The following is a 26,615-nucleotide window of genomic DNA, read 5'->3' on the forward strand; positions in this document are numbered from 1 at the left end:
TAACTGAAATTTATCAGCTAACTGCAGAGACAGAGACCGGAGCCTCATCCAAATTTATGAGAAACACGAAGAGTGGAGCAGTCGAGGTGTTTTTCCTCAGTCTGTCTCCATTCGGGATTTATCTGCAGATAAAAACTAAAAGCGGCTAACTGCTGAGCTCCGGCCGGACCGACCTTGACTTTAATGATCCGGCTCTTGAAATTGTTCAGCACCACGACGATGTCGTCCGAGTCCGCGGGGGAGTCCGTGCCGTCGTGGCTGCGAAGGAAGACGCAGAGAATCATAAAGAAAACATTAAAACGCAGTTTCTGAGGAGTTTGCCGAGCGGCGTCGGACTTTAAGCACCGATCTCCCCAGCGGCCTCACCTGTAAATCTTGTAGATCTCGTCGGAGCGTCCTTTCCTCAGCTTCAGGATCCAGGCGCCGGGGTTGGCCTTGAGCTGGAAGTAACCCTGCAGAGCAGAGCAGAGGAGGAGGAGCAGATAACTCAAGACTAACAAGCAGGAAAGCACTAAGAAAATTTTATTTTGCGTTCTTCGAATCGACGACTCACTAAATTGGCCATGACGATGGTGTCCACCATGACGGGCTCGGAGGCCGTCCCCAGGGTGAACTGGAGGCCCCGCGGCGGCTGGCCGGAGCTGACGTCGAAGCAGTGGCCCTCCAGCAGCAGGTGCTCCAGCTCGTACTCCGCCGCCACGATGTTCTCCACCTGGAAGCACGGACACACAGCTTTTAGTCGAGCCGCTGACACACACACACACACACACACTCCAGCTAAAAATAGTTAAACTTCTTCATTCAGGAGAGGAAAAACTCTAAAATCTCTGCTCCGCTAAAGGAAATCCAAATAGAGATCACTTCTCTTGAGACTCACCGCAAAAACAAGAAACTGCAATGAAAAAGTTGAACACCGAGCGTTCTGACGCTAATTAGAGAGTAAAACCTTCTGGGGCTGCCGAGGCTGAGCTCAACCTTCAGCTGTCTGTGAAAAATGCGCAGCTTCTCTCAGGCAAAGTGTGGCTAATCTCGACCAGGAGCGCAGAGAAATCCTCTCTTCAGAGAACACAAATCATCGTTGGAGCGGCGGCCGCTATTTCCAGAACCCACTCATACAGCGTCTGTGAAGCGGCGTTACCTCCTGCAGGTAGATGTTGTCCAGGTCGTAGCGGGTGCGCACCGACTCCACCATCCAGCTCTCGGGGGTGTTCAGGTTCAGGGTGAAGAGCGGAGACTGGGGCATGTCCAGGAACTTGGCCAGCGGCCCCGGAGAGAAGCTGCCGTCGGCCTGGAACGCCACCTCCGGCTCCAGCACGTAGCGGTAAAAACTAGAAAAGAAAACAGCAGAGTCTGTCAGAAGACGCACCGAAAAAAAAGCTAAAGTTCTGTAACCGCAGCTGAGATTTATTGGCGAGTAGGTTACACCTCGGAGGAATCCGTTTTTTTTTTTCTGGTAAACACACAGAAACAAATAGAGCGAGAGTAAAATATGATGACAGGAGAGAGAGAGAGTATCAAGAACAACATAAGCAGCGTAAGCACAGCGATCTGATGCGGCGGTGAGGCGGGCGGCGCTGCGCACATTCACAACAAACACAAAGTGCACCCAGAGGCCGGGCGCTGCAGCAGAAAGCCCCGCAGGCGCCGGGCGGCGCGTGTGTGCGAGCGTCCCTTTATGGCTGTTTTCAGACATTAGCGTTCGTCTCACTCCAGAGCTGAATGTGCCACGAGTATCGCTGCTGCTCACGACGCACAGAGGAGGGGGGGGGGGGGGGGGAGATACACGGCGGAAAGTGAGGCATCTGCAGCCTGAAAGATTCAACTACAGAAGATGTTTCTCTACCACGATGAAATCATTCAAATAAGTGCGAAATAAATAGAGAAAATTCCTCCAATGAAATGTCTTGAAAGGAGAGAAAATGAGGGAAAAAATGGAATTCTGGGTTGAAATGTCCTGAAGTCAGCATTTCAGATGGTGCTGCAGTCGCTGAAAGATTATGTTGTAAAACAAAATCTGAGTTTTCTCTCAATGAAAAAACCCCTTTAGCTGTGGTTTATGTGTAATTCTGATGCTGCTTTTTCTTTTGCCGATTATCTCATTACAATAATAAGACTGACGTTAAACTACTGTGATCAGAGATGAGATTTGTTTTATTGACACTTAAAGTTAGAGTCTGTTTTTTGAAGCATCTTTTCGGGACATGTGGCTGTTTGACACTCGGATGGTTTTCTTTTCTTTTCATTTTTTTTTAAACATGAATTTAGTTTGACGGAGTAGAAAGTTTAAAGCTCTAGCATGTCCTGAAATTATGCTGTTCCACACACTGTACTTCAATATTAAATACCCAAAGAGATAAAAAGAAAAGTATCAACTGATTGATTTCGATCCATTTTGCAGCTTTAATGGCAAAAATGTGACGTAACTGGTTTAATATTTTTTAACAAACTGCTGTTTGGCCTTCGGCGTGTGAATTGCATCCACTAGATGGCAATGTGGTGAAAGAAAACTTGCGTCTGCAGCTCAGAGGAAACTGGAACGATGAGAATTGAATTTTAGTATTTTATGTCCCCGACACCCACTGATGATATTTTACTGGAATCACAAGAAATGACAGGAAAAAAAAAAGAACAATTTATGTGCTAAATGGAAAAAAGTGTGAGTGGCTGCTTGAGAGACTGCAGCTGCTGACAGTTTTCCATATATAAACTGAACAAAGACGACAAAATGCTCCAGATGGAAATGTAATGACGGTCTGACAAGCGTGTTTGACAGTGAGATCAGAAAGCCAGAAAGTAATTTCAGATCATATTTATCAACGTTTGAAATCAGGAACATTGACTAAAATGAAGGAAAAAAAACCCGAAAAGAAACATTAAAATAAAGTTTGTTTTTTTAATTTTAAAACTCTTTTTTTGCTGTCTGTACGCACATTAAATGAGCAAAGTTTTATGAATTTCAGTGATATTTAAATTAAACATGGTCAACAGAGGTTTTATCACAAAATGAATGAAAATGTTCCCCATCATCCACAAAAATGTAGTAAATTCAACTGAAATGACATAAATGTGACTGATGTGAAGGGATTAGTTTAACTTCCATAAATACATATAAGCAATAAGCATGTCTGTACACATGCTGTATTTATAACAATTCCACTTTTCTAACAATAAAAACTTTGATTTTTGTTTTTCCGTTTGTTTATTTCAAATTAACAGTAATCAACCTTTTTATGCTACACTGGTACAGGATGTGAAGTTTAACCAACCTCTCAAACACCCAGTGTGTTACTACTGTATTTTTTCAAGAAAAACAAACTAAATTTAGCTCAATTTCATCACGTTGATGTATGACGACAAAATATTTTAATTGCATAAAAACAAACGTCCCTACTTTGATTGAGATGATAGCCGAGTTTAAGTTCGCAGATCATTTTGCCATTTTTAAGTAAAATGTCCCTGCTCTCTCTTTTTTTTTTGCAGTGTGAAATCATTTAAAATGTGCTCGTGTTGCGTTTCGCTGTGGGCTGAGAGCTGAGCCGACGTCGCTCCGGATCCTAAACTGCTAAGTCCAAAAGTGACAGAGATGAATGCTTTAACGATCATGAAGTTTGCATCTCTACAACTTCTGCAAACTGCTTCCAGCTCAGAGACGACTCTGGATATGCCCAAAAGTTACAAAGAGTAAAAAATAAAAAATAAAAAATAAAGACTCGGAACAGTTTGAAACTAATTTGCATGAGAAAGTTTTGTTTCCTGCAGCAGGACGACTCTCTGTCGCTGATTAATGCAAACAAGGTTTTTAGTTTTGTATTCAAAACATCTGAACGTAACCATGCGATGATGTTTTCAATACATCTATAATATGATTTAAAACATAAAAGAAACTGAGACTGTGAATCATAGGTTTCAGAGTTTACTGGAGCGCCTGAGAGTAAAACGTAAACGAGCGTCCGCTCACCTCTTCAGAGGCATTTCCGACAGCTTGGACTGGCAGTTCATGAACACCCGCAGGTTGACGTTCACCAGCTGCTTCAGGACCTGCGGTGGCGAGAGGAGACGGAGGAGGCGACGGCGAGAGGTGAGGCCGAGCGACCGTCTCACCGGATCTGATGAGACGCCGTGGCGAGCCTACCAATAGGAGCGGAGCGAGTTTCTGAGCGTCCCTGGTGACCGGATCCACCACGGCAACCACGTCGAAGTACACGTCGCCTTCCCTGGGACGGATCTTCACAGCACTGCAAACAAAAAACTGCAACTGTAGCCAAATTCCCCAAGTCAGACGTGCATTTAGTACTACATTTTCAAATGGATATAAATGCAGTTACATGCTTTTTGAAAAACGCCTCCAAGGAAACTGACTTTTTAGCCATTCCTCACTTGCTTCTCTAAATTATGTGCAAGTATTACAGCTTGTACCTGTGGCGGTCATCTGCAAAGCCGTATTCCACCCGGGCCTCGCCTTTGGGCTGCGAGGAGAGCAGAGCGTCCACCTTCATCACAAGGTCGCTGGCCCTGAAAGGAACTCGGAGTTAACTCAGAAATACTCGGCTCAGTCGGAAAAGGAGGAGAAATTCACCTGCAAAGTAGCTGCAGATGCATGAAGAAGGAAAAAAAATATATATAAAAAGGAGAGAGTGGTGAGATGAAGGTAAAGTACCTGTCCTCCTCAATCCCAAACTGCTGCACTTTGCCTCTGATGCGCTCTCCGGACGTCTTCAGGATGATGTTCTCCAGAAGCAGGAAGTCGTCCTGGTTAAACACCTCCTCCTCCTCCAGCGGACCGATGATCTGGAGAAAAAAAAATACCCCATGATCCTCTGCAAGTGAAGGTGGGAACATGTCCTCTATATTTGCTCATGAAGCCGTTTCGCTTCGGTGGAAGTTTCAAAGTCCAGTGAAACGCTGAGAAGCGAGGCTGTGACTCACTCTCCCGTTGCTGATCACCGCTCTCTGTCCTCTCTTCAGCTTGAGCACGTCTCGGCAGTACGCGGCGTGGGAGAGCAGGAAGTCAAATTTGGGCCCCTCATAGGCGCTTTTGAAGAGCGACAGATCCATTCCCTGAAGGGAGAGCAGACCCACTTGTAGGCAGCTGACTGAAGCAGACATTGGGAGGAAATCATGAGGAAGTGGAGGCGTTTCACCGCCTGACAGTGAAAATGTCTCCGGAGCGACGATCCTGCGAGGCCCCTCACCCCGACGGCAAAGTCCGCCACGTTGTCTCCCTTCTCCAGGGCCGTCGCCGTCTCCTCCTTCGACATCTTGGTGATGAAGTTTTTGGCGTTGTTGGCCGTCTGCGTCTGCATGGCGGCCCAGATCGCCCTCGTCACGCGGCTCGTCTCGGAGGACGGACTCTCCGACGGGTTGTTGATCATCCCCAGACGGACGTTGTTGCTGGTTTTCTGTTGGGGAAAAGTTCATGTTATACAACGTCTCGCTCAAATACGCATTTGCACTCATTAATAATTCAAATCTATTTATATTTGACAGGAGAGTTTACCTCCTTTTGTGCATATGAGGAAGGAATATTCATTATACAGTATATTGTTCAATGATACAGATGTTATGCACCGTTTCACCAGCAAATGTTTAGTAAAGCTGATTAAAAAAAAGGAGCAAAACTGGAGATTTTGATTTAGAGATTATGGAAAAAAAAATATTGGCTTTATGTTGCCTTTTAGGCCTTGCTTTTATATTCGGACACAATATCTTGACATTTCCGACTATAAGTCCTTCTGATTCTGGAAAAAAGACACCGAGAAGACTACTTGAAAACCAGACCCAGAGTGTGTTTGTCAAAACTCTGCGGGGAGATTGATCAGTGGACTGGACCTGCTAATGCGCCGGACTTTTACCTGACATTTACGAAGGTGACGAATCAAGTTAGAAAATGACAAAATTAAAAAAAAAAAAAAAAAAAAGAAGTACTTCAAACTGAGCTCAACTGATCTGTACTGCCAGTGTAATGTCACATTGATAACTGCAACACGTTTCTGTTAAAATGTCAACTTGTGGTTTCATTGGGGGCTGACATTATTTCTTGGGTTGGTGCAGAAACTTCTAAACAAAATGAGTTGTCAGCAAACATCTCTTTCAGCATAATCATCGCCTCTGTGTGTGTAAATCCAAAAATACCAGGAAAACAAAATGAACAAATACTTTCATAAACATTCGAAAAAAACCCCTAAGAAAAGCTAGAAAGCTTTTCGACGAGGCGGCGTGTGTGTACCATGTGTCTGATGGCATCGTAGAGGAGCTGGCGTCCGGAGGGCCTGTCGAAGTCTCCCACCACCCAGAAAGTCACAGGACGGATGTAGCCGTCGTCTGCAAACCCAAGAAGAACAACTGATTCAGATGAAAGAGACTCATCGCTTTAGCTTTAAAATATTTATTTAGAAAAAAAAAGAAAAAAAAGAAATCTATCTGGAAATTAATATATAATTCTGAAAAATTAAAAGTTTGCTTCAAAGTTTCTGTCCTTCTCCTTTCCCTTCCATGCAGCTACTGCTACTGTCATGCTTTGGAAAAAAACAATGTTTGAACGTAGTGAGCAGTTAGGTAAAACACATTTTAGTTTCTATACTTAGACCCTGCAACACAATTATCACATGCACATGATTAGTCATTTGTATCCACTGCGAAATGCAACACAGATGGAGGAGTGGCGGCGGATTCACAAACACGTCGAAACGCTGCCAGCAATGCGGTTATAGCAGGAGAAAAAAAAATGAAGTGATGAGGAGGAGGAGGAGGAGGAGGAGGAGGAGCTGAGGGAATAAAACGTGGAGTAAAAAGGTGATTACCATGCCGGTTGGTGGCGGTCATCCCTGATGTAGGGAGGGTTTAAAAACGCATGAGTACGAGGAAGAAGAAGGAGGAGGAGGAGGAGGAAGAGGACAGAAGGAGAGAACATGAGGAGCTCAGGCCTGAAGATGGTGAAGTTATCTTCAAAAACAGCGAGAAGCAACCTCCACAGACAGACAGACTTCGCTCCTGTCATGAAAGCAGCGCCGCCGCCGCCGGCCGACTCGCACCTTTCTTGGTCATGTAGTTCATGCTGTTGGCCACAGCCGTGCTCTTCTCCTTGGTGTCCAGGGTCGAGAAGCGAGCGTAGTCGTCTATGAAGTGGTTGTCTGAAGAGGTAAAAAAACAAAGAGCAAATTTAATCAGATGCTCGCTGAATATTATCAAAATGTCTGGACTTCTAGTATATTTACCTACAAATAAACTCAACAATGAAAAGTGAGTAAAAGTTTTAAAACTGAGCTGCAATCCTTCAAATTTAAATATGTGATTTGCAATCAGACCCATTTCCACTAAGAGCTGAAATATGCTAAAGCGATTTATCTAACAATAAAGTATTTAGTTTGTCCCGCTGCATCTGTCATTTCTTAATTTTACATGCTGACTTTGATCCTTTATTCTGTGTTGTCTTGTTGCTGAACAGATTAATAAAGTCCTTCTGACTGTCTGCGTTAAGTATCGCTGCCATCAGTTCAGCTCTTTGTCTCTGAATGATGAAGTGAACAATTTTAGGGAAAAAAAAAAAAAAGCAATTTCCTTTTCTTTTTTAAATATATTTTACACACATATAGCAGCGTCATCCTTGGTGGTTGTGGCCCGTGGGCTGCATGTCAGACATGTTACTGCTCACGAGTTAGAACCGGTACGGTACTCACTGGTGTCGGACAGGTCCAGGTAGGTCCTGCTGGTGGACAGGACCCGGGAGTTGATGCGGGGGACGACGTTGGGCTGGTTCATGATGAAGTCCACCACGTCGTGGTCCGTGGCCAGCTCGCCCTGAGGAGCCACCAAAACACAAACCCAGGACGTCAAAGACCAAAGGCATTTGGCTGAAATGACAGATGGCGATGTGTGTGTGTGTGTGTGTGTGTGTGTGTGTGTGTGTGTGTGTGTGTGTGTGTGTGTGTGTGTGTGTGTGTGTGTGTGTGTGTGTGTGTGTGTGTGTGTGTGTGTGTGTGTGTGTCCATACTGAGTTTACTGACCAGGTAAACGGCTCTCTGGTAGAAGGAGGTGGTCTCCAGGATCTTCTGCATGGTGACCGTCTCCAGCTCGTCCGGGTCGAGGTGCTCGCGCTGGAACGGTATTCCGTTATACATGACGACGGGCAGGGGGCCCACCCCGGTCTGCTCGTAGTACGCCCGTCCCTCCTGTGGGAGACGACAGGAATAGACATGGTCTGACTTAGTTTGGATTTGTCAGTTCGATTCAGCTCTATTTATACGCCACCATCAGTCTTTTCAGAGCACTTAAGATTCAAAAATCAATGAGAAGATATTTTTTTTCTACAACAATGAAATGAAAATGTGATTATAAAAGGACGTAGCTGAACCATCAGGCTCATGTAACAGTCTGTTTTCTGATAAATACAAATATGGAAATATCCAGGGTCATCAATCTTTCTGGAGCAACATGAACGGTGGGAAGTAACACACAGAGTTGTGTGTTTCACTCTGAATGACAATAACCAGAAACGTACGTGAAGAAGGTCAGATGGTTCACACACCGTTCTCAATTTGTTCAATTTTTTTTTCCCTTGGCGTGTTCAAAATGACATTTCTTTTTAAACTGCTTGACCTCAGAAACCTTTGAAATCTCCTCGCTCATTTACCGTGTTTCACCTCATACGATCAGTACAAGACCAAGACAAGCTCCATCTTACTAATGCATGATGCACACTCGGAATAAACATCAATAATGTAGAGACAGACTTCAACAGCGAGCAGGTTCAAAACTGAGAACAATATCTCCACTGTTTTCTGTAACGTCGCTCGCCTTCTTATCATATTTTACACTCATTAGGAACATAACGGGAAAATAGATTTATTCTCCGTAGGTTGATATTTAGTACAGAAACACAAGAGAAGCATTTATTCCATTGTCTTAATCTTGTATGTCAGTGTTACTTTGATGTTCGGGCTCCTTCACTGTGCATCAACAATAGATTAGAGAAGATCATACTGATCCTTTCAGGCAGGTTTCTTCAAGGAATTAGGAACTCCGGCAGCATTTCGTATGGAAAAGGACAGAAATAGCACCAGCCGCCCACACCGACTTACGTAACGAGCAAAGATTGACAATTAAAATAAACAAAATACTACAAGAACAGACACCTGGTGTAAAAGAAGAGTTTACAAATGAAGATGAAGAAATTAATGAAGAAATTACATTATGTAGTCACTAGTGTCTGTGAGATTGATCTGACTTGTTACCCCGACTCCCCTACGACCCCCGAGCGAGGAGCTGTTCAGTTTTATGGCACGAAGCACAAACGAGCTGCAAAGCAATAAGAATTCTGAGTGATAAAGTTTAAAAAAAAAAAACTGTATTTTTTTTCCAGGGTCCTTCAAGGAAATGCAGCCCAATTATATGCAGCTCTAAAACACTTCAGCTCCTCTGCAGGGGGTCCCTGAGAAAAGACATCACTGTTTATTTATTTATTGAAGTGCCAAGCTGGGCAGGAATTCATAATTTAAATATGGGAACACGTGTCTCCAAAACAACGACTTGAGGAAATGTTAAAAGCGGCATTCAGCCTGGCTCACCTTCCTGTTGCTGTCGTAGTTTGAATCTGATCCCAGGACGCTGCTGACTTCCACGTAGGGGAACCTCTTCTCCAGGACTTTAACCACGTCCCCGACGCTCAGCTTTCCACCGATCGGCACGCGGTTAAACATCTGCGAAGAGCCGAACCCAGTGAAGAAGTCTCTGTCGGCGTCACGCCTTTGCTTTTTGATGCTTTTCGACGGTGGACTCACCGACAGCACGGACTCGAACGCGCTCTGGCTGTCCACCTCGTCTGTGATGTAGTTGTACGCCCGCACGAGCGCCACGCCCGCGTCCTGCATGCCGTCGATGTCGTCGTCGTCGGACACCACGAACACGAACCCGATCCTGAAACACAGACGGGGGTCAGACGGCCGTCCGGGGGCAGAGCTGGGTCGAAACGCAGCGTGAGCGCCGCCCGCTTCATCAGCAGTCAAACAAACTGTCCCTCCCCTGACGCCACGTGCAGAGAGGATTCAAAAAGCGCCTGACGAAACTTCAAAATTAAAGTGGACTTTTAACTACGCGTGGCATTCGGCTCATGCTACGGCAACAGATCTCTTTCTAAGGTCCGGCAGTGAGAAATAATAGATTACATGATCAGATCATAAACACCTCCGCTGATCACAATTTCAGTCACATAAACCCGTCTCATCAGACTGGACTGCTTACATGACGTGCCTCTAATCGGATCTGCGTTTTATCAGAATACCCATAACGTATAAATAATAAAGGCTCAAACACAGCTTACATTTTAATTGGGATTATTCCGGCCTCTGGTGAAAAAAGAACAAACTGTTCTCACCGTGATCAAGGATGAGGAGGTGACACAGCTTATGTGCTATTTATCTAAAATACATGGAAGCTTCACAGTTTGGAATAAATTGTGGGAAAACAGACATTTCCACTGTATTGTAACTTTTTTGGCATCCTGTAAAGTTGACTTGCCACAGACTGCCTACAGTCTAATACACGGTAATAAAGACTCAGTCTGAAGACGGGACAGTCCCCCGCCACCCCGATGAGACAAACGCGCACCTGAGAGGGATGTTGTTGGTGTAAAACATCTCCGCGACGCCCAGCAGCTCGGCAGCGTGTTCCTGGGTCGGATCCAGGATGATCACCTGCAACAGACACGTCGGTACTTCTCAAACTGCAGAATTAAGGTTTTATAGCTCAGTGAAAATCTTTTTTTTTTTTTTTAACAGCTATTAGATTAAAAAAAATAAAAAACTATCTCAAAAAAGAAACTTTCCAGTAGAAATTATTCTAGATTTTAAGAACTTCACTCAAACTTCAGGCCATAACTTTGCTGCTAAAATCACTGATAAGTGACAAAAAAATAATCAACAGGTAACATTTCTGTTTTCTTCTGCATGACTACCTCACTAATAAAAAAACAACCATTTTTCTTATCCTATCACTGACACGTGATTTTTTTTTTTTATCTAGAAAATAAAAATGACAATAAAATAAATGAAAAAACTACCAAAAAGCAAATAAACACAACTAACTGCCCATAAACATGTCATTGCTGTGGACCCTGACTGCTGACACACGTTTACAAAATGAGCTGTTACGACGAATCACTTCCAGATACTGAGAGCTGAAGCCATCTTGGATAAAAAGACAGAAACACTCAGTCATGTATGTTCTCTCAACTCCAAAGCAATAAAATCTGAATAAATCCAGTCAGTCTACTTATAAAAAAGAGGTTGAGGAAGTGCATCTTATTCTAGATGTTTTTATATTGATTTCATGAAATTATTTCTTCAAAGAACAAACATTTACTTATCTACAATAAATACACTTTGTGTCAGTTTCAACATATCTCAGTCAGAATTTATTGACTGTTTATAGCATTTCTATCCAGGTAAATTCTTCTTCTAAGAAGATGATCAAAATACATGTGACCTTTTTCTAGAATTATGTTTTTGGATTCAAATATGTTTGCATGACGAGGGGTTCTCCATTCTTTTACCATGTTGTGGAAGTTCTTGCGGATTTGCCTGATGACTCCGGGGAACGTTGGCCTGAGCAGCTCCTGCACGTTGTAAGGCCAGGAGCTGTACCTGTGGTCCGTCTCCAGGTTGTTAATCCACTAAAAGAAGAGGACAGTCAGTAAAATCTTCAGGACTGATCAGTGGTATAAAGACGGGATCACCTGCTGGAGAGGGATCTCTGAGCGTGTGTTCTTACACTGATTGCAGGGTTGCGGATGTCTACGGCGTAGTCGGAGTCGGACGGCTGAACGTTGAGCTTCAGGATGTCGTGAATGAACGGCGTCTCGATCTGCAGAGAGCGCAGGCCCTCCATCACCCGGGCTTCACTCCGCAGCACCTCGAACACACTGCGGCAAACAAAGAGTCAAGGAATCTGCATCAAGTCTAAATCTTACTGGAGCTTCAATGAAAATATGTCACAAACTAACATACAATCTCTATGACGTGCGATCGTTTGCAATACGTCTGCTGAAGAGTCTAAAAACAGATTTCACTTACATAATTACTGAAGAAATCATTTTGAAAGAATAAACCCATAAATAGCACACTGTTAGATGATCGTATGTTATTATAATTGATTAGAACCAGTAAGCGGCTATGAGTTGACTTTATGCAGTGTCAGCAAAATAAAAAAAAAAACAATTGGCGTCAAGATTAACAAATTAAATTAAAGAAACAGTAGTTTCTAATCAGAATTTAAAAAAAGGCTTTCTATGATTTTTGAGTTGATAAATGAAGTTGGCAGTTCACTTTTTTGATACAACATATAAACACAACAGATAAAATTTGAATACCTTTACATTTGGTAGAGAGTTAATGAATTTCCTTTTATTTGCTTTCAGCTTTTTCCAGTTTCTTACTTTTTGCCAGTCTCTCAAACAAACTTACAGATTAAAAGTTGAACTTATCTTAAAAAAAAAGATGCTGAAACGCTAATTTACTGTACATTTTATGACAATTTTAAAAGCAGATTATCAAAATGAACTCAGCACTTCGTTGCTACTGATGAGCAAACTCAGCCGAGCAATATCTGCTGATCCCATTCTCAGATTTTGTTGCTTTAAAACAGAAATCTAAAAAAAAGAAAAAGGATATTTGGCTCATTTTGAGTAGGATTTTTTTCAATGTATTTTAGACTACAACATCTCAGTTCCAGAATGACAACATGAGTTGAGTTGGATAGTTTATTATCAAAATGAAAACAAAGTTGTGAGTACCTGAAGATGTCCTGTGTGTCCAGATCAATATGCAGGCCATTGATGAAGAGGGCCGAATCTCCAGGCTGCAGTCCCAGAGTTCCTTTGAAATACTGCGAGGGGGAAACAAACATCAGTTGGGACTAAATATCACGTTCACGTCAACACCTCCAGCTCTCCGCTCGGCGCCGACCGAGCGGACTGCCACGGCGCGCGGCGTCAAAGCCAGCCGCCGCGCAGTTAATTATACTGTAAAACTAGAAGCAACAGTCGACACAAAGCCGTAACGAGGCGCGCTGACAGCTCCAAACAAGCTCTGACAGCTCTGTTCAAAGTCACTCTGTTTGGAGCAATCAAACCCCACACTAAACAAATCTAATTATTAGAGAAAGAGTGTGTAAATGTGTGCGTGTGTGTGGGGAACGACAAGCGCGTGCGTGCGTGCGTGCGTGTGTGTGTGTGTGTGTGTGCGTGAGTGCGCAGGCAAAGGGAAAAGCTCAAAGTGGTTGTGGTGCAGTCAAATCTCATTACAGAGAGACAAAGACATCAGATTAATCATACTCCAAACACTGCAATTACAAAAAGACATGATTAACACAAATATTGTTCATCCCACTTAAACTGCATCGTCGTGTGTGTGTATGTGTGTGTGTGCGTGTGTCAGTGTAGCGAGCGCGCAAGCGCACGTGTCCAAACTACTTCAATCAATAATCATTTCTCGCTGCAGGACTCAGTGCGCCTGCTGAATGAATCACTGATTCGGTAATTAGGACGTTTGTCTGCTCGCCCCAACGCGAGTCTGCACACCAAGATAATGTACACACAGCATCGGGAGGACACACACACACACACACACACACACACACACACACACACACACACACACACACACACACACACACACACACACACACACACACACACACACAAAACACACACTGAGCCACTGACAAGAAAAAGGGGTGATTACCGATTCCATTAGCAAAGCAAAGCCGAGCACACTGTCAAAAAGTGAATGCTTTTCAAGTCAGATGCTGTTTACAGTTTATCACGTAATAAAAGGTGAGAGGAGCAAAACAACAACAGGAAGGGCAGTTCTCATTTTGAGATATTTCCCTCAAGACAAAAGCTAAGAGGCTGAGGGCCTGCGGTTGTGGCTGTATGCAATAACACTATTTGCTTTTTTTTCCCCCCATTTATTTTTCTTCTTTATTGGATTATATTGGGAGACAGCTAAACTAAAAATATTCTTGAGATTCGTGGCTCTGTCAGCCGGTGACGACCAGCAGGTTACGTGACAAATACATGGAATACTAAGAAGTTATTAATCAGAACGGTTCTGACGATCAAGTGAAAATGCGAGTAAATAACAAAACTGTTATTTTTATAGGAGCTACACAGTTCTTTTTAGAATGACATTCTGTTTCTGTGAATAGCTGGGAAAGAAACATGGCTGACTGTAGAAGAAGTCAATGATAAGTTGCAGACATGTACCTTTTGGTTTTCGCCAATCTCTTTGCGGATTTCGGCATTGACCACCGTTTTAGTGATGGACCTGGAAGAAAAAACAAAAAAAGGAGCAAACTGAGCTGTGATCCTGCAGTCGATATGGAGCTCCGACTGCAGACGGTGAAGTGTGTGTGTGTGTATATGTGTGTGTTTTCGCTCTACCTGGCCTTGGTGGGGAAGTTCTGACTGAGGTCTTTCATGACATTGAGGGCATCAACGGCGGGAGCGGCGAGGATGCGAGCCGCCGTCTGGAAACTCAGATCTATCAAAGGAAAGGTGGGTGGGTGGGTGGGTGGGCAAAGCCGCACGGGGCGAGAGCGGGAACGGGTTGAGCGGACGAGAGCGGCGAGGAGAAGAGGAAAGACAAGAGGACACGAGAGGATACGATGAAAGGGAGGAGAGAGAGAGAGAAGAATCAGAGCGTTTGTCAGAGCCGGTACTTGTGTTAAATGAAGAGGGGGCTCAGATTTCACCGATGCCGAGCCTAAAATAAAAACAACCCCGATTGTTACTGCAACACTTCACTTGTCGTTTAAGAGTGAGAGTCAGAACCTCGGCGCGGCGGCGATTTCTGCTCACCCCTCAAACTAAAGCCGCGGCCAATAAGCAGATGCTCAGCGAGTGTAACTCTTATCAGAATTGAATTTTGAGCATCAGCATGTTCACGGCAATAAAGAGAGAGATTAAACCGATTTTATGAGCTGTAGCAAACACCTGCACCACTTCCAGCACACGGAAAACTCAAAGTGTTCACAATCGCTCCAATTACAAGTGCCAATGTGTTTGGGAATTGTTCAACACAAAAGATGCTTTATGGCATCTCATTAACTATTTTCAGCAATAAAAGTGAAAATGAAAGCAGTCAATTCCAGAAACTTACTGTCAGTGAGCAGTATTTTTCAGGACTTCTACAACTTTGATTCCTCTGAATTTGATAATGTTCCTCATATTATGTATAATTTAAACTATGGAATCGACCTTTTAAAATCATCTGTCACTACTGAAAATATTTTTACTATTTTGTATGCACTCTTGGAGTCAATTCGTTAAGAGAAAGCAAACGATTTATATCTACTTCTGTCAATCAATTAAATTGCCACAGTGTCTTTCGGTCAGAGAAATTTGCTTTAAACATCTTTAATACAGCTATAAACAATGGAACGGTGACTAATGACAACACAAACAAGAGTAGATGTAAGATTACTTAGTAATTTCAGCTATTCTTTTTTTTTACTTGCAAATGAGTATGATTTAGGCACTGCATTTTTATATAATGTAGAAAATAAAAAGAAAACAATTATTTCGCTGGCAACTCTTTCGGAGGAAGTGCAGGACTGTAGACGTAGACAAATGATCCTTTTTGGATCTTATCTATTGTAAAGAAAAAAAAAAAACAATTCTGGAATTTGGGACATGATCAAAACTATCATCGGACATGAATATCTGAACTATTTCTTTGTAAAGAGTCACGAGGGAAGATGCATGTTATGTCTGCACCTTGGGCAAGAAAAAGTAATTCTTTTTTGATCCATCAAATTCAAAATAACTAAAATCTGCTTCAAAATTCTGAACACTTCAACATGTAATGAGGTTTTAAATTGTATTTGGAACGAAATATATAGTTTACAAATCTTTAAATCCTATTTTATTTACATTTTTACACAAGTCCCAACTTTTTATTTTGAACACGGGGAAGCCTGTGAAGGCCTTCTTGTGTGTGAGCCAGATGAAAGCGGCTGCGGAGCTTCGGGACGGCTGTGGTGAGGATTATTTCGACGCACCGAGCATCTCAGTAATGGTGTTGTAGCCCGTGTGATTATTAGCCCCTGGAGGTCTTCCTCTCTTTGTAAACAGGCTGAGCTAATGAGCCCCAGTGGGTTGGGAGATAAAGACAGACGCCTGACAGCCGCGCTCAACCCGCTGCCCGCCCCCCCCTCCCCGCACGCTTTATTCACCACAATCAAAGCAGCCGCACGCCCATATGCTGACCACACCCCAGGACGGACATAAAACGACAAAACTATGCAGTGAATAAACATGGATTAATTACAAAAAGCAGCAACAATTAGACCAAGTTACTGCATGGGTATGAGGGCATTTAAAAAAAAAAACAAAAAAAAAAAAAAACAAAAAAAAAACAGGACGATCAAGCTTGAAGCGCCTAAATTACAACTTTGAATATGCAACAAATGATGTAATGGTAGCTGATGTAACTCGAATCAATGAGGCTTTTATGTTGTGGCAGACAAAGCTGTCAAATCTTTAAGATATTAGAGTGCAGAGGGATCAAGGAGAGCCCGATCGACTCCATTATTTCCATTTACTGATGGGAAAAACATCACTGGAGAAGCAACACGAGATATCATTAATTTTCTGATCAAAGTGTAACCAGCAGGAATCAAACTACAGAAAGAAGCAGCTTCCACAGCGATACAGATTCTCCGCCTTTCAAAGCTCTATGAAGTGTGAAGCAGTCAACGTACCAGATGTTTCAATCCGCTTATAGAAAGGAGATCAAATGCAGTTATGTGCAAATGATGCCTCAGTCATACATGCATGTTTTTTTTCTTCCAACAAACTGACTGTGGGGAAAATTAGAAATCCTCATGAAATATATGTCTATCCTCCATTTCATGAAGCCTGTTCACTTTATTTGCTTTATTTAAAAAACAATGGAACATTTTTAAATAAAGTATTGGGGAAATAAAGTTTCTTGGAGGTAAACGCTTTCCCCTCCAGTCAGCAGGACACCTCCTGCATGCGATCCGGTCACTGGGCCTGCTGGGCGAGGGCCGTGTGCACACACTTGGCATTAACTTGCTCAAGGTGGGTGTTTTGGACTCCGCCAGAGCTGTGCATCATCTTAACTTCTGTCTGTGATTTTTCCTGGACGGAGCCGAGCTATGGTGCCTCAAACACACGCTGGAGAGGTTTTCGGCTGAGTGTGAAGCACCTAAAAGTCTGAGTCTGGTTCTGTCACGATGGCGGGCGTGGGGGCCGAGTCCATCCAAAGCAGGCAGCTTCGACCACTTATTCAAAGCAGGGGGGGGGGGACATTCTGATGGGGGCAGATGACTGGAAGACGGGGGTTAACCTGGGGAAACGACTCAAGTTCCCGGAAGACATCACACGAAACAGTCTCGGCCAGGCTTGTGCTTTTCTCAAAAAAAAAAAAATCCAAGCGAGCGGTCATGCTTGAGTTAACAGTGCCGTGGGAAGGCAGGCTGAAGGACGCCAGCAAAAAAAAAAAAAAAAAGAAAGGGGAAAAACACACAGACTGCTGAGGGATTGCTGCATTCGGGTTGGTGTGCAAGATGTGTGTCCACTCAAGTGAAGAGCAAAGGCTTCGCCGATAGATCACCATGCAGGACCTGCAGACTCCTGAGCAGCACCGAGGCACGAAAAGCAAAACCATCAGCAGAACCTTCAAAGCTGCAGAGGAGGCCGCCAGACGGCCGAGGCTTAGAGGAGACGGCCGAAAGCTTCTAGAACTGAGGATGGGGATGGTCACTCCTGGAGGGGTCACCTGGGTTATGGAGCCTGGAGTTTAAAGAGCCCAGATCCTGGATTCTCATAATGTGTCCCACACGTCATTAATAGATGTATGTTAAACATGCATCGACAACTTCATAAAAAACAGTAAAGAAGAGAGACTAATGATGGAGAGACTCAGACCTACTTTTTCTCTTTTAGCCATTTAAGTTTAAATTTCCATGCCAAGCTAAACACACTAAAAAGGGGGAGCAGTCATGTATTTAAATAAAATTGTTCTGGATCGTAAAAAATTGGCATGATAACATATTCTCTTATGTGCAGAAAATGAAGGAAAAAAAAGAGAAAATGAAGCTTTCATTGTGCCTATTCATTTTGGAAATAGAAATGGTATCTGAAAAACCTACTCTGATCAGATTTTAATGAAATTGCGGGGACATTAAGGTCTCTCCGGGTCGAGGGAGAATTAATTTGATTCCGACGGGAACGAGGACCTGAGGTTTCACTGTCAGATAATTGTCCTTTGTCTGTAAGTGATTTGAAACTAAGTGAGTCTGAGCCCCGCAGGTGTACTTATGTGATCACGGGAAGGATTCCCTACAAATTCAAGCGACGGGAATAACGTCCACAGGTGGGAACTGTAAAATGACAGAGCCTCGCTGTTTGCTTTCAGTAGCCTGTCAAGACGTTGGCTCTGTCAGTCTGGATGTGTTGCTTTCTGTTTGTTGTGCGTTTATTTATGACAGATGTAATACCATGAAGTGATGTTTCTCTACAGACAGCGAGTTTGTATTGACAAATCTAGTCTTTCATCAACAGGAAACAGAAGAAAAATTGCTGACGGTTGTAAGAGGAGAAGAGGGTTTGGAAGGAAGCCCACCTTGCATTTGCCAGACTTTCAGAGGTGCCATTTCATTGGTGCTTTCTACTAAATGCTTCCTCAACTCTTTCAGCTGCTCTTTCAGCTCTGGGTAGAGGGTCCTGGGAAGAGAGAGAGAGAGAGAGCAGCAGGACAGGAGAGCGTGAACACGTCTGCTACACGGCGACGTTTTTAATTGCGAGAGTCGCCGCATCCACAGTCGGATTTGGCCGTTTTCAGGTTAGTTTAGCAGAGATATGCTCGGTGCTTCAGGGGAATAAAGTGTTGGAGGGAAGAAATAAAAAAATAAAAAAAACAGAGCATGGACTGAGTGAGTGCAGCTCCTGGAGCAAATCCAGGCTTTGAATTTTTATCATGGGCTGACACAGAGTGACTTACTTGAGTTTGCCAAAGAGAAATCCCTGGACCTCGTCCACTGGATCATTCTCCCCGATCACCGTAGCGTTCACCTCCGCCCCTGAAACCACAATCAATTAGCTAGAAATTCGCATCAGGACTCCTCTGGGGCCGCCTTAATGTATGCTTGTGGGTATTGACAGTGTGTGTACTTCCTTGGGAGTGCACACCTTGGACTTGTGTGTCGTCCTTCGCCTTGTACTCCTGGCTTTTGATGGCCAGCTCCACTCCATAGCCAGACAGATAGACTTTCTTTTCACTTGAACTCTGGGAGGGGGGGGGGAGAAAGACGAGAAAAATGTGAAAAACGATAGAGGAGAAGTTGTCCTTCTCTCTGCCACAAGACTTTTAAATCCTCAGCCTGCTGCAGGATGCAGAGAACGCTTAAATAGATGCAGAAATGCATTCAAAGGCACAACAAACACTACTAAGTTTGCAAGACTACAACTGAGCTGTCAAAACTCATTTTATTGCTGCTGCACTGATTTAAAAATAGTTCTGAAGTTCCAAAAAGGCTCCGTCAAATTCAATGTAGTCATTTCACCTGCAAAAAATAAAGAATGTTGGCATTATAAACATGTGGCCGGCCGCTGGCTCCAGTGACAGCTTTCCAGAGCGGACGGGCAGCTGTTGCTTTCTAAGTACTGAAGACTCTCGCTGGCCCGTCGCTGGCCCCACAGCCGCCCAGTAAAGAGGAAGAGTTAAGTGTTACAGCCTTTCTCGAGCCGGGGACTTCGTGCTTAACAGACAGATGGTGGGCATAATTTAGCATAATCAGAAGACGTACCAAAAAAAAAAAAATCTTATTGAGTGTATTTGCATGTGAGAGGAGAAGCAATCCAACATTGACTTGGCATGATGAACTGGAGAAGCACGCTGCATCCCAGGTGTAAATGAGGAGCCCAATTAAAACCGATGAAGTGTTTTTTTTTTTTTTTGTTTTTAAGATGGAGATAAGAGAAAGAGTAAGTTCTCCGAGATAATCGTCCTGTCTTGTTCACCGACGTGTACGTAAAGCTCTTTGCAGAACTGCAAAAGGCACGTGGGCGCTGCTCAAACACAACTGTTTTCTATGTATTTCTGCCAAAGTAAATTGCTGATCGTTGCTTTCATTTGAGTAGTCGAAGAGTGAGTCGACAACATCTGTTCATTTTTTTTTTTTCCTGATTCGCCCTGAGGCTGACTTCAAGCTTTTTACCAGATGAATGTCTACTTACAAGAAAAGCAGCACTTCTAGCATGAAAAGGAATTAATTTACTGATAAAAATCCACGTCAACATGTACTTTTCTTACTCAAGTGTCTATCTTTGGCTGCTCTTTTCATGGAAACAGGGAGCAAACTTAATGTCCTCCACCTCATGCAGCGGACTTGTGCTCTCATCACCGCTGAATATTTCAAATGTTTATGCAAAATGAGCCTGCAGATGAGTAAGAGTGCTCAAAAAAGAAAGAAGAGAGGAAAAAAAAGTGGATGAAAAATGTGTTGCTGAGCTGTGAATGTCCCTGTGGAGATTACAGCAATTCACACTGCAACATCCACAACTTCACTTATGTCAAAAGCGAGCAAGTAGTTTGGAAGAGGATGCTGGTGCGATAATATCACCATATTGGTCTGAAAACAACGTGGGCCTTTTTCCCTTTCACGTTATGTATAATACTGGCATGGAAGCCACAAAAACAAGAGGAACATGTTGGATTTGAACATGAGCGTTGTAAATAAGGTTAATGTGTTCTTTTTTTTTTATCCAGGAGTCAGAAGTGAACGGGTTTCTGAACCTGTTTTCTTAACCTGTTGCAACCACTTTTCTGACACCTGCATCAATGTTTCGTCTGTTTTTCTTTTGGATTGAGTTTGATGACGTCTATCAAACTGCAGTCTTTATTATTGGAATTCTGACCTGAGGAGAACAAGGTGGCACATTAACTTGCACTCTGAGGTGTAACCCAAAAGCCAACAAACAAACGTGCCGGTGTCTGCCGGATCGCGGCGGAACTCTGCTTGCGTGTGAAACACTTACAGCCAGGTAGTGACGGAGCACGTAGGTCACCAGGCCTTCTCTGGCTTTGGATGACACGGTTTGGTGGAGCGTCTGGAAATCTGGCGTCCCGACCTGAGCGTAAACAATGACGACGGGAGCGTCTGGACTCGACTGAGAATATTTGTGATCGCCTTTGAAGAGGTACGGCTTCGGTCTGAAAGACAAGCGGTGGAGTCATGCATGAAAATCCACACATTTTTCCTCTTGATTCAAAGGTTTTTGCACTTTATTTATATTTACCTTTCAGATGCGGTTTTTAAAAGTGCATCCAAGCTTTTGACGTCGCACGTCTTCACTCCATGGACGCTGAGGAAAGCCGAGCAGCCGGAGGGCGGAGGCTCGGTGGAAGCAATCTAAAAACATGACAGAGGGGCAAAGTCATTAACATGAGTTGAGTACATCGGCCTTCAGAAAAACGGTCTGGGAGGGATCCTTTTACCTGCTGAAAGGAGTGCACGGTGGAGGAATAGGCTCTCAGCGAGAGGGCGAACTTCAGCATGTTCAGCTGGACGGAGCTCAGCAAGTCGCTGGCTTTCTTCACGATCAGCTCGTAGTAGGCCTGATCCGTGTCTGTGTCAGGAAACCACAGCCTGGTCAGGGATTATTCTGATTCATAAAATTCTACCTTTAAATGTTACTTTTATATCAGATAGTGTGTAAATGCAGCTTTCATGCAAGTCAACAAGACAAAATACAGTCTGCTGCTCTTCTCTCTCGTCTCCTCGCTCGCACGAGCGCTCGGGCAAAACACTGATACTGCAATTACTGCCAAGACGTTGCAGACGCATCATAAATTCAGCTGCTCACAGCACGGACAGTAAAAGTGAAATCTGTTCTGGAGAGTCTGAAAGTGTTTCACTTTACCGTCATGTTCTCCTTCTATGTTTTGATTGGCCTCCACAAAGTCCCAGAATTTCTCCTGACTCTCTTCTGCCAGGAACTCACTGGGGAGGGAGGGAAAAAAAAAAAAATTACAAAGGTGGCAGTTTCACAAACTGCGCATGCAACACACACTGTGGGTGGAAAAAGTTTTAATTTCACTTGCCAAAGTCAGACAACAGTGTCAGCTGCGGCGAACTGTACAGCGTCTGATGCTGTTCAGCATTCAGCGTCTTGCTCAAGGACGCGTCAGTGCGACAGACGTTTAAACTCACTTAGAGGAGAGTCTCTGTAATGACCCTCAGGACATCGATTTATCTATTATCTGCTTCCCAAACTTAATGTCAGATGTACTGCGGCCAAAACACAGCTACTCCTGAGCAGTGCGGAGTCATACCTCGCCTCCAGCAGCAAGGGAGTGTCGGCCCATTTGGTAGTGAGAGTGGTGGTGACAGCCTTTGAGTCGGCGCCCGCCGACGCTGCAGAGGACAGCGAGAGCAGCAGGATGCTCAGAAGCCACATCCTCAGTCCCGCACCTGGGGAACAGAGATGCAAGATTAAAACAAGAAATGTTCACGTTGCAGAGAAAACGGATGATGCGCCTGAATCCAACACACAGCGCCTTAACAATGACACAGTTAGTCAGTTTTATTCACCCACAGAGGGAATGTGGCTCCAGGAACGGTGAACCTGCACAGCCTGCAACAATCTCTGTTTAAACTCTCCATTCAAATCGAAGAGGAAACGAGACCCCAAAACAAATGTGTTTAAACAGCAGAATGAAGAAGGGATTTTTTCCCCCCTCCATTTAAAACATACTTTCTTTGCTCTCTACACAATACAATATGGGTTCTTCTTCTTCAGCAAAGCAAGTAAACAGCATTCAGCTTAAAGTCAGGAGCCACAATATTGGATTTTTTTTTTTCCCCAATATCCAATATGCCCTTATTTTCAGACTCTTTGGCCGACTGCCGACAGTGATATCTGCACATATTCGTTTCCATCTACTTGCAAAGAGAATCAAGGCTCCTCTGCAGTGAGATTAACGTGTTACTATGTTGACTCTTTTCGCAGTCGCCCTGGAAATTTTATTCTGGAAGGTTGCGTGTTTGAAGCAGAAAAATGGGGAAAGCATAACATCATATTCTGTTATCAAAGAATTCTGTATTTCAAAAGAGTTGTTGGCCTTCATGCAATACACAAGAGTGGCACCTCTGCCGCTGGCTTCAACAGTTGATGCATACCAGTGTCACAAAGTATCCTTATTAACATTGTGATGGTGCTTCAGCAGTGATGCCAAACACAGTAGGATGCTGTTAATTTGCTTCACACCCCAAACACGGTTTTGAAGCGTTCACCCACGGCAGGCTGCCAAATCCCCTTCAATGGCTGTATGACTGCTGAATGTGAAAGAGCGCAAATTTATCGCTGATTTATTAAGATAAAATAACTGTAAACAGGAGGCTGCATCTGTTGATCGGTTTTCAGTGGAGACACTTGTGACTTCTCTGCAAGGCGATCTTAAGAAAGGAACAATAAATATTAACATTTTATCTCCAACAAAGCAAACATGGCACCAACACCTGCAAAACACAAAGCACTTGGTCGAAGATGCATTCACTGGTTCTTTTGGTCCATTAAATCAGTTTCAAATATAATCAGTGTTTGTTTTTCAGTCATCTGGGTTTTCAGGCTTCAGATGCATTCCTTTACTTTGTTCCTCATAATCACAACTGAGTTTCTGCCGGTAACAACCCCATCAACAAATTACACAGAAAGACAAAGTCAACATTTCTATGATTAATTGTTTTACAGCAGTTTTCATAATGACTGTGTTTGCTTTTAAACATGCTTGTTTTTTCAGCAGCACATTTTTACTGTAGAAGCCAGAATCTTTTTTTCTCCACAAATAGCAGAATCGAGCCTCTATCAAAGCAGCAGCTGTTTATTTTTTAGCTGAAAGATTAATAGAAGTAATATCAGTCAATTTAAAAAAATCAACTTGGGAAACTTTGACTTGATGTGCAATTTCAAACATACCAGGAAATTCAGAGGATGCTACAAACAGATTTCAGTTTAGCAATAATTCATAAGGTTCTCCTGCTTCAGAATGATTTTTTTTAAATGTACAAAAATAATAATTTAACTGAATGAGTTGGCCAATTTTATGACTTAAACTTTCATATCATTGTAGCAACCACACAATCAACAGTTATCTCTTTGCAGTCAGAACATAATGAACACATCTGTCACCTAATTTAAACTTTATAATGCAAGTTCCATTTCACGGATAGGATATCACTGACAAAAACAAACTTAAATTTCTTTACAGCGATGATTTAAGAGGATCTTAAGAAGAGCTAAGCAATATGGGGTAAACAAAATCAGTTATTGACAGAGTCAATGAAGCGTTCAATAATAGATTTATTGGGCCACATGACACTTGCTCTGTTGGAGATCAGTTAATGTAAATATTTGACTGGCAGGAGTGGCCATGCAGAATGTTAGCAACTGGACACCATCATAGAGTAGAAATACTTTAATCCTCCGTATTGAGCCATCCTGGACACTAGCAGCAGTAAGATCCTCTCGGCCACCGCTGATCACATATAGTCATGTTTCTACCGGTTATGTGTCCCTCTGTTGCCCTACTATGAACACGTGAATTTTATTGATTTGATTGATTGATAATAAAGAATGACTATGAAGTAGGAAACCTTCAGCAATGTGAGGCCTTAAGTGATTAAGATTAGGAAAACATTTGTTAAGAAAGGCATAGGAGAACATATAAAATAAAAAACTTTATTAAGATAAACAGAATTGTTCAAATCTATTGTTTAATGAAAAGTCTGGCCACATAACAGTGTTTTAAGGTCTGATTTAAAGAAAGTGAGTGTGACAGCAGTCCTCAGGTCTTAAGGAAGTTTCTTCCATAAGTGAAGAGAGGACTAACTAAAAGCTGCTTGAATCTGTTTCTTCTGCTTTTGAGAATACTTAGCAAACCTCTTCCTGAAGAACCCAGGGTTCTGGATATTTCATACTCCTCGAACGAGTCTGAGATGTATTTGGGCTTGAGATCATTCAAAGTAAAATAATTAAAATTTGAAGTTTAATACAGAGGCCGTCGATGTGATTTAAGCTCAGGTGTAAAAAAAAAATGCTGAAAAATCCAAAATAAGTGTCCTTTTGCAAAAAGAAAACAAACTGTGAGTTTAACATTTTGTAATCTAATAATAAAATTGGCCGATTAATGACAGAGGAAAGACAGTATGGGTAAACTTTGCTCAACATCACTGTAACTAGCAACAGAAGGCGATGTAGCTTACACTTTTAATGTAGGTCCTCTCAAGAGTCGCTCAACAATCTTTCAGTCTGTCACTCAAATACAATGTGAGCTTTGGAAAGTCTTCAATCTGTCCAACATTACTACTATAAACTCAAGGTGAAAAGAGGTAATTTTGAAAACAACTTTTTGAGAAAGAGGCACAAGCTTCCCATGCAATCTAAATAAATGAATTAAATCATCAGCCGAATAATCGATCAGTTACTCGCTGGACGTCAATATTGACAGTGGACCATAAACAAAGCGCTCCGTCCAATCGGAGCGTTCAGCGTGTCTCCTCCGTCCAATGAGCGCTCGGCTTGGACATCCGCACCGTTTCAATGACGACCCACAGAGCTGTCACATTAGTCCAAAACGTAAACTATCTGCTTTATCCCACCGGTGACACTAAATTTTAAGGCCGCAATGCCGCAAACAAGCCGCGACACCATCCAAGCTGTGATATTTTAGCCCCCAGAACCTGTTCGACATTTAAACTCCCACCTGAAAATCAGCGCAAGCTAAATTAGCCGCAGCAGCTAACTGCATCCGCACAAAGGAGAAACTGAACAGTTAAGCGTGTTTCTGTTCACGATAACCAAGCTAACACCGCGTCCTCTGTGAAACAATGACGCCCAGCCTTGAACGCAGCCCTCGGCAGCTACAAATCATACAAATGTAGAGAGATTTGTGCTCACCGGAGCCGGCAACGGAGCTTCCTGCATCCATGATATGCTGGGAGAGGGAGGGTCCTACCAGGCGGGTTTAGGCGGTCACATCTCTGCCTGTTCAAAACTACTAACATAAGAAAAAAAAAAGTCACTGTGACGTGACCTGACCACAAAGCAGCTCATTTCACCCAAAGATAATTAAAACTGGAAGAGAGGGGAAACGGAATCTTAAAAAGCAATTATTTTACCTGCCTAACCTCTGGCTTGCAAACTGAAAGAAAAAAAACTAATTAAAACTGAATAATAATAAAAAAAAAAAAAAAAATACCCAACTTGGTTTAAATCCACTTTACTTTTTTAGATAACCTTTTTCTACCAGCACGGATAATTAGAAAAAGAGGCAAACATGTGCACAGTTTTTACCCCGAAAATGCTTGGATTAAATGGTGAAATTGTGTCAAACAATTAAAAATTTCAGCAGCGAGGATAAACAATTTAAAATGAATTGAGCAGAACATTCTTGTATTTCTAAAGACCTCACATAGGTTAGGCTATTTGGCAACTCAAACTGTATGGTTGTGATTGCTCCAGCCTGTTTGAGGCATATCCTGCCTTTTATCCAGTATCACCTGAGGATGGATCCAGTGCCCAATGACCTGAAAGT

At 43.0% G+C, this 26,615-nt stretch overlaps 1 protein-coding gene across 1 annotated transcript in view; it reads right to left on the minus strand.

The window, feature by feature from the left end:
• uggt1 (UDP-glucose glycoprotein glucosyltransferase 1) overlaps positions 1-26,031 on the minus strand; it is a 29,107-nt gene extending 3,076 nt beyond the window's left edge. Inside the window, exons 1-31 of the mRNA XM_030116923.1 lie at positions 25,979-26,031; positions 22,356-22,494; positions 21,944-22,023; positions 21,519-21,649; positions 21,320-21,432; positions 21,059-21,233; positions 19,211-19,307; positions 19,023-19,101; positions 18,645-18,745; positions 14,435-14,534; positions 14,258-14,318; positions 12,785-12,876; positions 11,764-11,914; positions 11,546-11,665; positions 10,603-10,688; positions 9,777-9,912; positions 9,564-9,695; positions 8,004-8,168; positions 7,677-7,797; positions 7,032-7,130; positions 6,227-6,321; positions 5,193-5,399; positions 4,927-5,058; positions 4,658-4,788; positions 4,417-4,512; positions 4,133-4,235; positions 3,959-4,038; positions 1,139-1,328; positions 554-712; positions 367-452; positions 174-258 (exon numbers count right to left, since the gene is read on the minus strand). Coding sequence (XP_029972783.1) covers positions 174-258; positions 367-452; positions 554-712; positions 1,139-1,328; positions 3,959-4,038; positions 4,133-4,235; positions 4,417-4,512; positions 4,658-4,788; positions 4,927-5,058; positions 5,193-5,399; positions 6,227-6,321; positions 7,032-7,130; positions 7,677-7,797; positions 8,004-8,168; positions 9,564-9,695; positions 9,777-9,912; positions 10,603-10,688; positions 11,546-11,665; positions 11,764-11,914; positions 12,785-12,876; positions 14,258-14,318; positions 14,435-14,534; positions 18,645-18,745; positions 19,023-19,101; positions 19,211-19,307; positions 21,059-21,233; positions 21,320-21,432; positions 21,519-21,649; positions 21,944-22,023; positions 22,356-22,494; positions 25,979-26,009 — 3,573 coding nt within the window. The 5' untranslated portion in view covers positions 26,010-26,031. The remainder of the gene's footprint in view (positions 1-173; positions 259-366; positions 453-553; positions 713-1,138; positions 1,329-3,958; positions 4,039-4,132; positions 4,236-4,416; positions 4,513-4,657; positions 4,789-4,926; positions 5,059-5,192; positions 5,400-6,226; positions 6,322-7,031; positions 7,131-7,676; positions 7,798-8,003; positions 8,169-9,563; positions 9,696-9,776; positions 9,913-10,602; positions 10,689-11,545; positions 11,666-11,763; positions 11,915-12,784; positions 12,877-14,257; positions 14,319-14,434; positions 14,535-18,644; positions 18,746-19,022; positions 19,102-19,210; positions 19,308-21,058; positions 21,234-21,319; positions 21,433-21,518; positions 21,650-21,943; positions 22,024-22,355; positions 22,495-25,978) is intronic.
• Positions 26,032-26,615: the final 584 nt, after the last annotated feature.

Source organism: Salarias fasciatus, chromosome 19 (assembly GCF_902148845.1).
Source record: "Salarias fasciatus chromosome 19, fSalaFa1.1, whole genome shotgun sequence".
Classification (NCBI taxonomy): domain Eukaryota; kingdom Metazoa; phylum Chordata; class Actinopteri; order Blenniiformes; family Blenniidae; genus Salarias; species Salarias fasciatus.